The sequence below is a fragment of the Pseudonaja textilis genome, chromosome 11 (assembly GCF_049901715.1).
Source record: "Pseudonaja textilis isolate UNSWEBS1 chromosome 11, rPseTex1.2, whole genome shotgun sequence".
NCBI lineage: Eukaryota > Metazoa > Chordata > Lepidosauria > Squamata > Elapidae > Pseudonaja > Pseudonaja textilis.
In genome coordinates, this window is record NC_142000.1 from 18,328,124 (window position 1) to 18,346,152 (window position 18,029).

Below are 18,029 nucleotides of genomic sequence, written 5' to 3' on the forward strand. Positions count from 1 at the left end.
ATCCTTTGTATCACCTTAGCTGCTCTGATATCGCCAGAGGACAAGACAGGTTACAATGGTATCTCTGTCAAAAATATGTTTCACTGACGAATGTGTGCCTTATTTCGTTGGGGTGAGATGAACGCACTGGCAGGTTTGATTTTATTTATTTATACTACCTGGCCTTTAATATTTTTTTAATACATAATGGCAGGCATCAAAATATACCTAATACTCCTTGCTCCTCCTATTTTCCCTACAACAATAATCCTGTGAGATGAGTTGAGATGAGAGTGAATGATTGGCCCAAAGTCACCCAGGCAGCTTTCATGCCTAAGGCAGGACTAGAACTCACTGTCTCTTAATGATTGGCCCAAAGTCATCTGGCCATTCCTTAGGGCAAGACTAGAACTCACAACCTCCTAGTGACTGGCCCAAAGTCACCCAGCCGGCTTTTATGCCTAAGGCAGGACTAGAATTCCCCATCTCCTGGTATTTGGCTCAAAGTCCCTCAGCCAGTTTTTATGCCTAAAGCAGGACTAGAACTCACAGTCTCCTGGTGATTAGGCCAAAGTCCCCTAGCCAGCTTTCATTCCTTAAGATGACACTAGAACTCACAGCCTCCTAGTTACTGGCCCAAAGTCACCCAGCTGGCTTTCATGCCTAAAACAGGACTAGAACTCACCTGTCTCTTAAGGATTCTACTTCCTTTATGAGTAGAAGTCCAACAAGACTTTTGACCCATTATGTAAAGCTTTCGTAGTCATCCTGGGAAAGGAGGAACACTGTCCTGAAATGGCTGACCTCTTGGAATGAATATTAATATATTACTTGGAGGCAGGATTTTTGCAGTGAGGTTCAGGGAACGATTGCTCCCTTCAGATCACTCCGATTCATGTGAATCCTATTGCGGTGCAATAATAGTTGGGTGGGAACAATCGACATAGCGTGGAAAATATGCAGTGCGAACGAGTTATGAGAATATTGGAGGGTAGATACCATACTTCTGCCAACACACATTTGGCAGATTCCTGCTAGCGATAAGCTAAACGAAACCAGATTTTTCAAATGATTAAGATCGCCTCTAACGGCTTGGTCCCTTCCACTAAGCATTTTTTTTTTGGTCCTGCTCTGCTTGAGAACGCTGGGAAAACTCTGTGCCTCTTTTAAATACCCCCCCACACACAATTTTTTTTGGGGGGTAGGGGGGTATTTCACCTCTTCCAATCGTCGTCTCGAAAATGTGGCAGCCTGTAACTCCCTCTCTAGATGGAGGCACTTTGAACGTTCTCCTTTCAGTTGCAAATTCAGTTCTTCCCCCTTGGCGATCAGGGCATCGTGGCTCGTTTTGAGATTTTTTTGGTTCTACGAGAGTGAAGAGGGGAAGGAAGAAAAAGAAAGAAAGAAAATATGTTAGTGCTAGATAAGTCATATTTGGGCTACATTCAGAATCACGTAGTTTTGCTCAACGCTGGATACTTAGACTCAGAGAAACTTCCACCTCCACTCTGTATATATATTGGTCCTTTCTTAATCTAGTTTTTTGCTGTTATTTTCTTTTTTTAATGCTTGGATCCTTAAGGCTGAATGTTTTAAAATGAGTTTTACTGTTCTCGTTGTTTTAGACTGTTTTTAATGATGCTGTAAGCTGCTCTGAGTCGATTGACAGTCAGATGGGTGGCATATAAATAGAATTTTTTAAAAAGGTAATAAGAGTCCCTGCGGATTTTACTCCACTGGTTGTTGCCAACTCTCATCTGAGTTTCAAGGCCATTGAGCCGGCGCTGTCCAAAGACATTTCCTCGATTATGTGGCCAGTATAACATCAAGGAGCACTCTTACATTCCCATCAAAGTGGTACCTATTTATCTACTCACATTTCCAACTGTTAGGTGGGCAGGAGCTGGGGTGAGAATGGGAGCTCAACCCATCTCAAAGTGTTTGGTTCTCGAACCTGGGCTGCTGGCTTTCCAGCCAATAAGCCCAGCGTCTTAACTACTGAGCCACCGCGCCACCCGTATAAATATAATAAATCAATACATTGAAACAATTCATGGTATCAGTTGAACACCCAGGAAAACCTCTTGCCATGGATGTGATCTAGAAGTAGCCGGTAAGAGTACAGAACGTGAACCCTTCCCAGTACCGCTAAAGTGAGGAAGGTTAAGACAAATGCAGTTAAAACATTTCCCGGTATTTACGGAGATGACCCAGCCGTGCTTCTGGGTAGGGGATCAGATTCCTGGATCTAGATTAGAAACTCCAAGGATTTACGTACCTCCTGAAGCTGAAGCAATTTTTCTTCCACCGTTGCAAATTCGCTGCTTTTCTCTATCAGCTGTTTGTGGAGTTTGATCATTTCTACGTTGTCTCGAATGCAAAGCCTCCAAAAAGCAATTTTGATTTTTTTTTTTTCAAAAAGAGAGAAAAATCATGGTCAGATTTTTTTTTTTTTAACTAAAGCAGCCATGCATGCAAATTTGATCTTGAAATCTGTAGCCTTGAAAACAGTTTCTTTGTAGTTTCTTAATTCCTAACGCAGTCAGGGGAAAAAACACTAGCGTGGAGAAAAGTCTTTTTTTCTTTTTCTTTAAGTAAACATTACAGATAGTTAAATCAATCCATGCTTTAGTGGAAGAGGGTTGAACAATGCTGATTAATTAGACATAATGCTTTATGCCATAACAGTGTGGTAAATGTAATAATCAAAGGAATACATTGATATTTATAATAGGCAGATAATTTAGTTTTGCTTTCAAGCAGTTTCCAAACTTTTGCTGTTGGATAATTACTTTTTACTGGCATTATTTTTCCCCTGGAACTTATTTCCTTCCTCAACTCAACTATTTCCAAGGACAGTGATTTAACATTTTACATAGATGATACTTTGAGGCTGGTATTAAAAGAAGCAGCAGATGTATTTTTAACACTGACCAGTGTGGCCGAAATTCTATAGGGCTAAGATGCTGTTATACATTTCCCTGGCTGAGAGTCAATAACGAATTCATAATTTTATCTTGTGAAAAGTTATTGCCCAGCTAAATATAGATAAGATATCAGAAACACAACATTTGATCTCATTGTTATTCTATCTGCATGGGTGCATCAAGCCAAGACAACTTTTTTAAAAGGAAACTCCTTAAAGGAACTTAAGTGCTAATATTAAATAAAGCAAGAAGATAAACGGAATTTCACATCTTGAAATACGCTGTTTCTCCTCCAATACTTATCTGCTGAAGACAGATTGGAAAAATTGTTCTACTGCTGGAACCAGGAATTAGACTACAAAGCTTATACATCTGTAAACCAGCTGAAAACTTAAAACTGTATCTCTCCCTCCCACTTAAAAAATACACACTTACACACACACACACAAACACACACACATATATCTAGTCTATTTTCTGAATCTATTGTTTCTGGAACAACCCGGTCAACAGTCCTGATGGAAAGAGACTCAGATGCTTCAAAAACCAAAAACTCCTGCCTTGTACCCATCCAATAAATTGTGTAGTAAGTTGGGACAGCATCCCTGCCTGACTCTTAAATGCAAAAATTAACGTGATGTCATGTTTTTATTACAGTCATTATGTTTTCGAACAACTTCGTGGCCTTCAGAGAATGTTTGACAAGTCCTTCCTTTTATTTTTAAATAAAAAGGATTTTTTTTGTTTTTTAAAAAAAGGCATTTGTGTCCTGCAGATGTTAGCCTAATAGCTTTTAATTACCAAGATTTTCTAGATTATTCCATGGTGGGGCGGGGGTGTCTGTTGATCGGGTCCAGATAAGGCAGGAAACTATTGTTAATTTCAAGCCACGATAAAAAATGGCAACAGGCCCTAGTTATCTTCTTCAAGAAAAATTGCACCCAATTCCTGTTTTGTTGGACCATTGCCATGAGAGCAATTCTCTGTTGTTGTTGTCATTTTATACTGAGGCATGTGTTGTTTCACAACTGTAGTTGTTTTACATTTTACATTTCTGTTACGTTTCTATTATACTGATATCTTCCCAGTGCTGGTGAGTCTTTTTCACACATAATGTCAGCCATCATGTGGTTTTATTTGAAATTTCCATCACAGGCTTAGCGCAATGAGAACCGAGCTACAAATAAGCAGGCTTAAAGAACCCCAAAACGACATGTGGACTTATTTCTGAGTACAGCTAGTCCTCGACTTACAACAGTTGCTTTAGTGACCATGTAAAGTTACAACGGCGCTGAAAAAAGTGATTTAGGACCATTTTTCAGCCTTGCGACCGTTCCAGCATCCCCATAGTCACGTGATTTACATTCGGATGCTTGACAACTGGTTCGTTGATACGATGATGGTTTGAGGCTACATTTGGAGCATCCTCATGATCGTATGATCAAAATTCATACGCTTGACAACTGGTTCATGCTTATGACCGTTGCTATGTTCAGGGTCACCTTTCGAGACCTTTTGCTAAGCAAAGTCCATGAGGGGAGCCAGGTTCACTTAACGACCATTTTACTAACTTAACCACTGAATGATTCACTTAAGAACCGTGGCAAGAAAGGTCTTAAAATGAAGCAAAACTCAAAACTTAACAACCGTCTTGCTTTAACCACGGAAATGTTGGTTTTAATTGTGGTTGTAAGCCGAGGAGCACCTGTATTCAACTCTAATTTGAGGAGCTTTCCGTTTGGTCCTACCGTTGGCCTGTGGCTTGCTGCTCTTTCAGCTGGAGGAGAGCGACTTCAAATTCTTCCTCTTTTTTCTTTTTCTCGCTTCTCAGCATTTCTAGCGCAAGTACCAACTCTTGATTCTGTCCCCGCAGGGATTCCAGCTCATTCTCTCTGCAGGTCAACCCAGAAAGTTTTCCCCGGTGAAAAAGCAGGAACAATTTAAAACTCAAGAAAAGACAGAATACAGAAGGAAAGCTGCGTGTTTAGATGGGGATACATCAGTGGTTGAGCAGAGTTATTCTAAAGAGATTATTGGAAGAAGTGGACAATTTCAGAAACGTTATTCATGGAGCCATTTTGTTAAAATAATACTTGAAGAAACAATATTTCCCCCCCAAAAAAATATTGTTGATATGTTTTCTTGATCAACATCTCAAGCTTGTCATTTCCAAAACTGCTTTAACTAGAAAGCAAAATATAGAAATGATGTCACTACCATCCAATGGGCTTGTGGCAGAGTTCTATTAAGAAAAGACATCTAAACCACCTTCTGTTCTGAATTACAATTGCAACTGTCGATCACTACATTTAATATCAATTAGTTGCTATTCACCATTTTTTGGGAAGTGTGATCACCAGTTCTCCCCAAAAAAAAAAAAAAAGCAAAGGTAAATTGGGGAGGTAGAGAGATTGAGATGGGCAGAGATGTAGAGAATAACCTTTCCAGTTTGATTTTTGGGTGCACTGTACCAACGATACCCAACAACGCAGCCATTTTACAAATGGTCAAACCAAGCCTAACTGCCATTTTTATTTTGGGGGAAGTCCTCACAAATGGCTTCAAAATCCCAATATGTCTACTAAACCTCCGACATTTTGAGGGTCTTGAAAAATTCAATGTTAACTTTTCATAGGAGAACCCAACAAAACTGAAAAGGACTTGCCCGGTGTAATTTTTTTTTTTTTTACTTTTCTTGAGAAGCTTAACAGGTTGATCAGAGGAGGAAGAGAAGGAGGAGGAGGAGGAGGAGGAATTCCCAAAAAAATCCATACAAGTTTTTGATCTCTGCTCTTGCTTCTTCGAGTAAACTGTGTCCATACTTGGGAGGCAGTTCTTCTACGTTCTGCAGCCTCATCCCTGGTGGGGAAGGTGAGGTGGATGGAAGGAAATAAAGAGAGAAGCACATTTGTTGATTTGGAAGCCAATCCACAATGACAAAAATAACGAATTCATCATCACCATGACTGAACCTTTACGTATTTATTGGGTAAGATGCTTGGACCAGAACAAAAGACCCATAAGAACATCCTTCATCCTCTTAAACTTCGCAGAACAATTCTTGCTTCATCCAAACCATAATGCTAAGTTGATGTTGAGGAAAGCACCTTCTTACCACGCTACAGCTGATTCGCGTGGCACAAAAGGTTGCCGCCCCTCAGCTGTTTTACTCCCCGGCAGTGCTCTAGGTTAGCTTTAGAGCCGCGATGGCGAACCTATGGCATGCGTGCTACAGGTGGCACGCAGAGCCATTTGTGTGGGCGCGCGAGCCCCAGCCAAATTTACCTGCACTGCGCATGCGCGTGACTCCCAGCTGATTTTCAGCCCCTTTGAGGCTGTTTTCAGCCTCCCAGAGGCTCGAGGGAAGCCTCTACAGCCTCGGGAGGCCGAAAAATGGGACTTCCGGAAAAACCGGAAGTGCTGAAATGGGCCCATTTTCCGGCCTCCCGAGGCTTCTCTCGAGCGTCCGGGAGGGCAAGAACAGCCTCCCTGGGCTTGAGGTCCTCCGGAGGCTGAAAACAGGCACTTCCGGTATTTCCAGAAAGGCCCTTTTTCGTCCTCCCAAGGCTGCAGAGGCTTCCTCGAGCCTCTGGGAGGCCGAAAACAGTCTCAAATGGGCTGAAAGACAGTTAGGAGGCATGCGATGCGCAGTGCAGGTAAGGGGGCGGAGTGGGGTGTTGCTCGCGCATGCGCAGGGGGCATTGCATTGTGGGTGCTGGCGCGCACGTACACTTTCAGCACACCACAACGAAAAGGTTCGCCATCACTGCTTGAGAGGCTAAAATTGGTGGTTTTCCGAACGCTCATAGAACCGGCAATAAAACAGGTTGCAGCCCACCACTGCCTATCTGAAACGTAGACCGTTAAAGGCTCAATCCGATACCTTTCTTGGTGGCCTCTTGAAGCTTCAAACCTTCGGTCGCCTTCTTGAGTCCCGTGTTAACCCGTGCCTGGACGTAATTGTACGGCGTGTGTCTTTGGCCTTGAAGCTGAAGTTGCTGTTTGGTAGAAATCAGCCGGTGGCGTATCATTTCGTTCTGTTTTTCTAAGTCCCGGACCTTCTCCTGGAGTTGCTCAATGACTTCCTCCATCTCCACGTCCTGACCCAGCCGCCTGGGGACGCCACCCATCTGCTCTGCTTTCTTCTTGTCATTAATGAGCCGTATTAACTTGGTGGCCATTCTGAGGAGACAAGTCAGATGCATCCAGTGAGAGAGGGAAAGGAAAGGGGGGGGGAAAAAAAACAGCATGAAAAAAGCACTTTGTTGAAAGGAACATAATCACTGTGAAGACTTCGTCGGTCAAAACCCGAGTAATACATTTCAGGTTTTTGATAGAACTTATGAAGGCCTGCGAAGGGGCCTTTGAAGATAATTGGAACCACCGGCCATCAATCTGCTTTATAGCACTGACAAATAATAGTTTCCTAAGGCTTATCACTAAAAGTTTAGTCAAGTGGGGAGGGATACATATTTGCTCCATATGCTGCTCAAATTTGGAACGGATGACCTTCCTAAGAAATTCTGGACTCCGCTAAGTGTTGTTAAAGATTCGGGATGTGGTAAGGCACAAAGGCTGCAGTTCCATATGATATTAAACTACCCCATGTATGCTTGTAATATGTAACACATTGCGCTGATGTCTTGCTTCCCTGCAAAGACAGGGGAACAAAACCCACGGCGTTTTCTATCAAATAAAAATGAGTAGGTGGACCAGGCCAGCTTTTAATCATCTTCTGTGCCTTGCTGCATCTTATCCTTAGCAAATAAATAGAAATTAATAGAATTGATTAGAATAGAATTTAGAATACAGATTAGAAGAGAATAGGATAATAAACTGAATTTAGAACATAATAGAAAATACAATACGGACTAGAATAGAATGCACGTTAAAGAATAGAATGGAATAGAATTTAGAATAGAATAGAATTAGAACAGAAATTATCAGATAAGAATAGAATAGAATTTAGAATAGAATAGAATTTAAAATAGAATAGAATTTAGAATAGAATGCACATTAAAGAATAGAATGGAATAGAATTTAGAATAGAATGGAATGGAATATAATTTAGAATAGAAAAGAATTAGAATAGAAATTAATAGAATAGATTAGAATTTAGAATAGATTAGAATTTAGAACAGAATAGAATTTAGAATAGAATAATAGAATTGAGAATAGAATAGAATTCAGAATAGAATATAAAACAGAATTTAGAATAGAACAGAATTATTTATTGGTAAAGTCAAGTGTGTTTTTTAACACAAAAGGAATTTGTTTCAAGAGAGGCTTAACAGCTCATGGTTTGATAATAACTGAATGAAGGAGGAATGGTTTTTATCTGATGTTAAAAGGTTATATTTTTTTGCTTTTGGCATCTCCAGAAGTTGTACCGTTGATTCCTCTGAGTTTTGATAAACAGAGGGAAGCGAGAACAAAAGACCAAGGAGTGTGCAAGGGTGATGTAATGCTCCCCCCCCGGCCCCCAAAATCAGAAGTTACTCGCAGCAGTGAAGGATTGTGTCAGGGGGAGAAGGACTTGGCAGGCTAAGAAAGAAATGGTGGCTTTGATGGAGGAGGGAAGTTCAAAACTTTACAACAACGTCTCTTAACTTCCTAGGAAGACATTTGATTTCTTTTCCTTTTCTTTTTGTGGGAAACCCAGATGGGAGTCTGAAAACAGAGGCACACTTCATCTATTTAAGGGCTTCCTGTTATTTATTTATTTATTTTTTTAGCAAACTCCTACTTTTTTCTTTAACGGGAAGAAAAAAAGAACAAAAAAACCATATGCGCAAGGGAATGACCTTCAACCCTCGGAGAGGAACCCAGAAGGGATTTGCCCTTGTGAATGAAGAAGGTTTGATTCTCCTGAAGTTGAGTGAGATCCTTAAAACAATTTAAGAGTTGTTGTTTTTAAAGGAAAAGAGTTTAAAACACACATACACACACAAAGGAAACCAGCTTAACTACTATTGATTATTCCACCATAGGATACGCTCTTCAAGTAACAGGTAGTCCTCGACTTACAATAGTTCCTTTTAGCGACTGTTCAAAGTTACAACGGCAGTGAAAAAAGTGACCTAGGTGTTGTGGTTTGCCAGCAGTCAGTGCAGACGGCAGCGGAATCGGACATTGAGGACGTCTGGAGAGGACTTGGGATGAGGGCCCTGCATCTGATGCAGAGATGAGATCAGGACCATCTGGGAGTGGGGTGCTGTCTTTGGAGCCTTCAGAGTCTGGAAGCAGCGAGGAAGAGGACCCAGGGGAGCCTGTTCCCAGTGCGCATGTGCGCAGAGCTGCCAGAGGGCGAGAGCAGCTAAAACAAAAGGGGCGACTCAGGATTAAGGCTGGGAGGTGATTGCCCCTCCCATAAGGAATAAAAGTCAGACCTCAATGATGAAATCTTTGCAGGAAGCAAAGTAGTTCAATAGATTCCAAGTCCTCCTTGAAGTTCTGTGTACTCTGGTTGTTTTTTTCTGGTACTTCAATTGGTTTCTGTTACAATTATTTGGATACTTCTGTTTTTGGCAGCGTTCCAACAGAACTGAAAGGTGTGTGCTTATCTTGGGGAACTATTTGAGATTAGTTCTGGCTGGGAATTAAAGTAATTCCCAGCACTGCGATAAAATAGGTTTTGCTTTTAAAACAAGGTTGTGATTAATTACGACTGAGGAATCATGGGTCAGAACACTAGGATCATTTTTCACACTTATGACCGTGGTAGCATCCCGTGATAAAAATTTGTAAGCTTGGCAACCGGTTTGTGTTTATTGTATGTGTCCCAGGATCACCACGTGGTCCCGTTGAGACCTCCTGGCAAGCCAAGTTGATGGGGAAGCCAGATTCGCTTAACAACCATGTGATTCACTTAACAAGTGCAGAGGATTCTCTTAAAAACAACGGAAAGGGAAGTCGCACAATGGGACCAAACTCACTTAACAAATGTCTCACTTAGTAACATGAATTTGGAGCTCCATTGTGGTCATAAGCCGAGGACCACCCGGGTTTCCTTTTACAAGCAACAGTTTTAGGAAGGCATACCTTTTAATCTTATCCTCCTGCTTACGAGCATGCTGTTTCAGCAAGAGGTTCTCCTCGTGTAAGCGCAGGTATCGATCTTCAAGTTCCTCCCGCTGGATCCGTGAAACGATTTGCCGAGACTTAACACTCTGGGCAGCTGAGGGTTCTGCAAAAGGAGGAGGAGGAGGAATGAAGGATCTTTTGGTTTTTTTTAAGCCTACCGTGAATTTTGCTGATGGCAGATTGGAGTTCAGGAAAGTTTTGTGAAGTCCTCTGCAAATGGCTTTTGAGAATGTTGAGCTCAGGGGGGGTGAAAGGGGTCCTTCTAACACTTAGGACTTTATGGGACACCAGTTCAGATTTCAGTCCAGGGTAGAATTTAGAGAGAATGCCCATGGAGAATGAATGAAAGAAAGAAAGAAAGAAAGAAAGAAAGAAAGAAAGAAAGAAAGAAAGAAAGAAAGAAAGAAAGAAGCCCACCCCTGACTAAGATTGTAGTCAAACTGGAAGGAAGCTAAAGCTCACACCAAACAAAATAAACGATACTGCACATACCCTCTGAGACAATTTAGCAGAAGAACATTTCTACCATACGAAGACATTCAGGAGTTAATCTGATTTCTAACCAGGGTGACATACCTGAATGTCCTCCGAGGTTTAGACCTACATCTCTCACTGGGAGATCTTCCGATGTTTCATCAGATGCAGCGAACATGGCTGAGGTTTAAAGCGGCACGGTGCTACGAATCTCCTGCTCTGTTTGTGAAACAAATGACACAGAGAACAGGGCAAATTCCATTGAATTGCCTAAGGAGAATATCTGTAACTAGGGTTGAAATGAATGGTCCTTGGTCTCCGTGGTTTCTTGGGAAGAACAAAAGGATGGAAATTAAGGATAAAGAGGAAACAGAGTATTATTTAACATGTACAAATGGTGAGAAAACAGATGCAGAAATGAGTAAGTCTATAATGGAAAAAGATTAACAAAATAGAAGTAAATACATATCTCTCTCTATAAAAGTGAAATGCCACTCACGCATCATCTCAAAATCTCCAGAACCGTAAAACCTACAAACTTGAAATTTGGCACGTATGTTCCTTTTGGCTTCTAGGCACTCACTAAGAAAGGATTTTTCTGACCATCAGAGCATTAGTATTTCCTATATTATTATTAACACGCTCTGATGCTAAGGAGTTCTATTCCCCCTCCCACCTGAAAATAAATCTGTTCCAAATGCAAAACACAAGCAGAGGAGATTCAGTTTCAGAGGCACCAAGCAGCTTTAGCACAGAACAGTTGAGCTAAGCCACGCCTAGGCCCCTTGCTGTCTCCTTCTTGCTCATACAGCAAATACTGTTTCAGTTTCCAAACAGCCTTCAACTCTCTCATACACTGACAGGACGCTAGCCAGATGAATACAGATGGATGTTGGTAGGCCGAGGCAGAATTTTTTTTCCTTATTTTCCTCCCCCAAAACTAAGCCCGATCACATATTTGTGTAGTGAAACACAGGTATCGAGCTACTACACACACACACACACACACACACGTGTATGTATGCATGTATGTATGTATGTATGTATGTATGTGTGTATGTATGTATATGTATATAAGTAAATAAAATATTACTAATGGATTGTACTTGACTACAGATTTTAGTCTATATAGAGTGAGTAGAGGTGAAGACTATATGGTATAACTATGAGAATAACGGTTATAATTATAAAATAATATGTATATTTAAAACAAATTACGCTGTATAATTATGAGGAAAATGGTTGCAATCAGGGTGTATAAAACAACGTATACTTAAATGAGATTTACAGTTACAACCTTTGCAACCATTCCCATGATGGTGTGATCAAAACTCAGATGTCTGATGACTGACTCACATTTACGACAGGTAGCCCCGTCTCGTTTAGTGATCGTTCAAAGTCACAATGGCGATGAAAAATGGGACCAACGCCCACTTTTCACACTTACGACCGTTGCAGCATCCAGATCTCCGGGGTCACCTGATCCAAATTCAGACGCTCGGCATCCAACTCGTATTTATGACGGATTGTGCAGGGGGATCCACGTTTTGTGACCTTCAGGTGAGCCAAGTCCTAGGTGGGAGGGGGGAGCTGGATTCACTTAACGATGGGGTTCGGAACTAGGTCCTTAAGTTTACTTCGCCAAGGTCTCACTTAGCAACCAAAGCGTTTGGGCTCAATTGTGGTCATAAGTAGAGGACTACCTGTCGTCTGGGTCATTGTATACACCTACCATCTCAGATGTGGCGCCCTTCTTTTTAATAATTCCCGATCTTTCATAAAAAATACATAAGGCGTCCATAGGGAGCTCTAATCAATCAGTCAGTCAATCAATCAGTCAATCAATCAGTCAATGAATCAATGAAATATATTCATAGCAGAATCACCTACAGATGCTGCATCCGATCTCCTTCCTCCTGGCCGGCCTTCATCTCCTCCTCTTCCTCCTCCTATTACCAGGTCACATCAGCCTTCCTCCTCCTCCTCCTCCTCCTCCTCTTCTTCTTCCTCGCTGCGTCGCTTTCCCCCGTTAGCAACCGCTCCGTTGCTACCCCTGACGTCACTTCCGCCCTAGGGCGCTCTTTCCAAAGGGAGACGTTCCCCACACCAATCTCACTTCCACCGCCACTCCGTTGCGCTGACTTCTGGGAGTTGTATTTCTCCGACGCGGAATCCTTCGCTTTCCCGCCCGCGGGACGCCAAACGCGATTTCCGGGGATGGCAGCCGCCGGCGGAAGCTGCGCGGGGCGTCTCGGGAGTTGTGGTTCCAGAGTCCCGAAAGGCTGATCAACGCTGCCCGGTGGGGGGGCAAGAAGCGGGTGTTTCTCTCCACCGTTCAAGGCGGGAAGCGAGTCGGGTTCTTCAGCACGTGGGAAAGCTCGCCGGGGGAGCATGAGGCGGACTCGGGCGGAGGAAAAAGAGAAAGAGGCGAAGGTAAAGCTTAGCCCCAAAAAGAAAAGCAGCCCGGGCACAGAGGTGCTGGCTGTGCAAAGCCGAAGTGATGCGCTGAGTTGATTCACACACACACACCCCAAACCCAAGTGTGCAAATTCAGCGTGCAAACCTCGGTTTTGCACAAAACTGATCGAGGAGAGAAGCTGCCCTTTAGAAGAAAGGAGACCTTTTCCGTTAAGTGAGAAAAAAATTACCAGCGGAACGACTTGCCACTAGAAGTGGTGGCTGCTCCAACAACTTTTTTTTAAAAAAGAAGAGATTGGACAATAGTTGGTCTGGAATGGAAACAGGTAGCCCTCGACTTACAACAGTTCATTCAGTGACCGAAGTTGCAACGGCACTGAAAAAAAAAGGGGGGGGGACTTGGGACCATATTTTCACACTTAATGACATTTGTCACGTGGTTGACATTTGGATGCTTGGCAGACGGATTCACATTTATGACGGTTGCAGGGTCCCGAAGACAGGTAGTCTCCTTTTGTGACCATCGGACAAGCCAAAGTCAAAACCAGATTCCCTTAAAAACGTATTACTAATTGAATAATGACAGGGATTCACCTGGTGACATGAAAGGCCGTAAAATGGAGGGCAAAACGCACTGAATGGCAACCACAAACTTTGGGGCTCAAAATTGTGGTCGTAAGTCGAGGTCTACCTGTAACGTCACTGAAAGTAACGTTACTTTTTAATAAGAGATACTAGTTAGTGAGTCGGTTGTTGAGTGAATCTGGCCTCCCCCGCAGCCTTTGCTAGTCAAGGGGGAAGCCAAGATTCACTTAACAACCGTTACAAAAGGGGATCATGTAATGCCGAGACACTGCCGCCATCATAAATATGTATCAGTTGCCAAGTGTTTGAATTTTGCTCATGTGACCAGGGTTATTAGTTATAGTAGCTGCCTTGAGTTACGTATAAAATAAATACAGGTCAGATAACAAATAAATATCAAATAAATAACAGCAGTGAGAAGAAAAATATCATCTCCTGAAGGAATTAAGGGCAGATTCAGTCCTTTCAAATGCTAGTAGAAACAACTCATTCCTTCCCTGATGTTTCTGGCTGCGTTGCAAATAACAAACTTATATCTCTTTCCCTTACTTTCTAAAAGAATACATTGTTTAACAATGCAGCCCAAATAACAGATAATTATTTAGAAATACATTGGCCTTTAATGTATTTTATTCTCAGGCCCAGTTGAGATAAGGTTACAATTGTTGTGAAGCATTCCAGCAAGAACTGTAACTTTGTCTTTCCATGTTTACTTAACCCATAAACTGCAACAGGAAAGGCAAGTTTGATTGTATTATTTCATTGTGTTTGTTAGTTTCATTTGTTTTTGCTTTTTTCAGAATTAAAGATTCACTGGGATAATCTGGTTTTTATAGCGAGAGTTCGTGAGAGTTCCACATTTAGAGGAAGTAAAGTAATTGGTTGGATAGTGATTACAAGGTTAATTCATCACCCCAACCCATAATGTTTGCATGAAGTTGTCTCAATGTAAGACAGGAGTTGGTTTTACAAGTCATAATTGATGGCCTGTAATGTGGAGGGAACTTTGTCAACCTCAAATTGTTCAGGAAACTGAGCAAATCATACTTTCAAATGAGCTGCTTCATCCTTGTGAACTATGGAGTATACAGGCATTTAAGTCCTATTTGATATCATGGAGCACTCCAATATTTGCATGGTCAAGACGAAGCTTTTAGAACAATGTTTCCCAACCTTGGCCAATTGAAGGTGAGGAGACTTCCGCTCCCAGAATCCTCAGCAATGGCAGTGGAATTCTGGGAGTTGAAGTCCATATCCCTAGACATGGCCGAGGTTGGGAAGCTCTTTTCTAGAAGTTTAAGGGTAGGCCTTCAGGTTTCACATCTCTGGAGTAGAACGTAGTCTTCCAAGTGGCTTCCTGGTTCTTCTGTGTAGGTGGACAGTCAACTTTTTTACAACTTTAGATAATATCAGAACCGTGCGATGTCATGGCTAAAGAACATAATGTGCCTCAGGAATGAGGTTCTCCCTCGTTGGATTGGAATCAGGGGTCTTCAAACTTGACAGCTTTATGACTTGTGGACTTCAACTCCCAGAATTCCTCCTCCAGTCATACTAGCTCAGGAATTCTGGGAGTTGGTAGTCCACAAGTCTTAAACTTGTCAAGTTTGAAGACCCTTGGATTGGATGATGGCATGGTGAAGGCTTTGGAGTACTAGAGTCACAATCTTGGTGTTCCTACTGGGACAACTTTGACAACTTTTCCACATCTCTAGTTCCTCTTTCAGGCCGGGGTGTTTCTCCAGCTTACCATTCTGCTTCATGATGTTACTGTCACTGCTACATCAATCACCACCGTTGTCTTCTGGTCCTTGTCAACTATCACAATGTCGGTTTGATTACCCAGTATCTGCTTGTCTGCCTGGATCTAGAAGGATCTTAGCCATCACATTCTCCTCGAATCTGTGTGGTATATTCCATCTGGGCTCGGGAAGGTATAGCCCATACGCTGTGCAGTTGATCCTGTACACAAGACCAGCTATATAAAGATAGTTTCCAACCACAATTGAGGCCAAAATTTATGTAGATAAATGAGGTGAATTTTGCCTTGTGTTATGACCTTTCTTGCCACAGTTGATAAGTGAATCAAATTAAGTTACTAACACTGTTGTTAAGTGAATCTGTCTGTTCCGGAGCACTGCAACCATCTTAAATGTGAACCAGTTGCCAAGTGTCTGGATTTTGATCTCGTGTCCCAGAGGGTGTTGGAAACAGTCGTAAGTGCGAAAAGCAGTCATAATTCACTTTTTCCCACTGCCATTATCACTTTAAAAAGTCACTAAAAGAACTTGGAAACAGTCGTAAGTGCGAAAAGCAGTCATAATTCACTTTTTCCCACTGCCATTATCACTTTAAAAAGTCACTAAAAGAACTTAAAAAAAGTCACTAAAAGACTATATCCATATATCTATATCTAATCTATAGCTATCTAATCTCTCTCTCCCTCTCTCTCTCTCTCTTCCCTCCTCCCTCCCTCTCCCTCTCCCTTTCTCTCTCTCTCAACACTAATATATATATATTAGTCCTCAACACTAATATATAATATAATATAATATAATATAATATAATATAATATAATATATATAATCTCTCTCTCTCTTTCTCTCTCTCTCTATCTCTCTATATCATATATGTGTGTAGTCCTTGAGACTAAAAATTGAGGACTACACATATATATCTAATATCTCTCTCTTTCTCTCCATATATATATGTATCTTATCCACTTAGAATAGTTCTCTCTCTCTCACACACACACACACAGTACATGAACACACATACTGAGTATGTTTATTTGTTTGTTCATGTGTGTATAAAAGTTAAAAAAAAATTGTCTGCCAGTAAGGGTCCAGGGTGCTAAGCCATTGGCTCCCCCCAAGCGCTGTTATCGAGACAGCTTGTTTGAGGAATAGCGCACGTGGGGTGTAATGCATCACCTATGGGGTTGGAAACAATGCCCTGATTCAGGAGGGTGAGCCGATGAAAGGTATGATGGAGAGTATGGCAAATGCTCTCTGTTTTAAAATTCATCATGGCCCCCGGACGCCGCTTCAGATTGCCCCAGCTGTTAATGCTGGAACCATTACAATAACGGCTTTTGTAAATGAAGGAGAACTAACACACACACACCCTTGATTACCGGAGGGGTAATTTTCTCTTCTTTGGTAACAGCAGCCCGAGTCTCGTATTGATCAGCCCATCAAGATACTAATCCTCTGTAAAATTACTTGTTATAACTGGAAATGCGTTAATCCAAGGTGGACTGTGTCCTCTCTGCTTGCTATTGAGCACAGGCCATTGAGATGGTTTATTTTTCATGATTTAAACCCTCCTGCCCTCGATTGGATCTTCCTTGGCGAAGAAGAGCCCGCTGGCTGGACAGCCGCTTAATCTTCGCACTTGGCCCAAGGAATGTCCTTCTGGTTTGCTTTTCTTTTTTCTTTCCCCCTTTTTAAAAATGGCCTTTTTAATTAAGCAACGAGGTTTGTCTTGCTGAGTTATGTTCGGGCTCAGATTTATTAAGCAGCTAAATATAAACTTCTGCGGGAATGTATTTCCCGTGCTGTAAATAAACTCAGGAAGTATCTTGCGAGCGCTTAAGCACCTGCCAATGCAGGTAACTCCTCTTATTTACGACCGGAATGGAGTCCAAAATGTCTGTTCCTTTGCGAGACCGTTGTTAAGTGAAATTTGCCCCATTTTAGGACCTTCCTCACTGGGGTTCTTAAGTGAATCTCTGCAGCTGTTAAGTTTATAGCAACTGAAGGGCAAACATAGAAATACTACAATAAAACTCGTTTATTAAACTTGTGGGATAATGTATTCTTTAACAGACGTTAAGGGAATCACTGCAGTTCAATTTGTAGAATGGTCCTTAAGTGAATCCGGCTTCCCCATTGACTTTGCTCGTCAGAAGGTCACAAATGGGGATCACGGGATAGTGCAACTGTCATAAATATGAGTCAGTGGTCAAGTATCTGAATTTTGATCACATGACCCTAGGGATGCTTCCACGGTTGTAAGTGTCACCTCATAAAATATTTCAGTAGTCTTTTGTGATGACCCAGGGTGAGATACAAAATAAACACAGTCCCCAAAAAACAGATGAAGCCCCTTTTATTCCTTCACTTTGCTTCCAAGCTCCAAATATCCTTGATTGGAGACAAAAAAACTCCCACACAAGCAGTTACAAGAAGGGGGGAATGCCGTTTAAACTAAAAAATGCCATTTAAATTATAGAGTAAAAAAACAACACAAATCAGGCAAGATAAGGGCTTGAAAACATCCACAGATATCAGAACACACACTGGGAAGGACGCCAAACTCGGGAACCATAAACTAGAGATATTTCCATGCTTTGTTTCCAGGACTTGCCAGTACGCATATCCAGTTGTCACAGCTGCAGGTCATGAAGAGGATCAAGGCCCTCTCTTCCCTGTGTGGCCTAGGATAGATAGGGGATGGGCCTGGGTCCTCCTAACTGCTTAGCCAGCCTCTGCCCTTCCCCAGCCTCCTCCACAACCTTTGGAGCCACACTCCCACTCCCTGTTGGCTGTTCCTCCTCTC

The 18,029-nt window shown here is 42.0% G+C and overlaps 2 protein-coding genes across 4 annotated transcripts in view; one reads left to right on the forward strand and one right to left on the reverse strand.

Moving 5' to 3' along the window:
* Window positions 1-12,527, reverse strand: part of RPGRIP1L (RPGRIP1 like) — a 58,872-nt gene extending 46,345 nt beyond the window's left edge. For 2 of the 3 annotated variants that reach the window (XM_087940689.1, XM_087940687.1), the window contains exons 1-8: window positions 12,350-12,524; window positions 10,566-10,682; window positions 9,948-10,092; window positions 6,790-7,088; window positions 5,681-5,765; window positions 4,655-4,798; window positions 2,258-2,363; window positions 1,198-1,344 (exon numbers count right to left, since the gene is read on the reverse strand). In XM_087940689.1, the coding sequence (XP_087796815.1) occupies window positions 1,198-1,344; window positions 2,258-2,363; window positions 4,655-4,798; window positions 5,681-5,765; window positions 6,790-7,088; window positions 9,948-10,092; window positions 10,566-10,641 (1,002 nt within the window). In that variant the 5' untranslated portion in view covers window positions 10,642-10,682; window positions 12,350-12,524. Of the gene's footprint in view, window positions 1-1,197; window positions 1,345-2,257; window positions 2,364-4,654; window positions 4,799-5,680; window positions 5,766-6,789; window positions 7,089-9,947; window positions 10,093-10,565; window positions 10,683-12,349 lie in introns of all 3 variants that reach the window. The other variant, XM_087940688.1, reaches the window with a different exon arrangement.
* Window positions 12,528-12,728: 201 nt separating this feature from the next.
* The window catches only part of FTO (FTO alpha-ketoglutarate dependent dioxygenase), a 166,534-nt gene continuing 161,233 nt past the window's right edge, over window positions 12,729-18,029 (forward strand). The window contains 1 exon segment of the mRNA XM_026714006.2: window positions 12,729-12,896. Coding sequence (XP_026569791.2) covers window positions 12,855-12,896 — 42 coding nt within the window. The 5' untranslated portion in view covers window positions 12,729-12,854.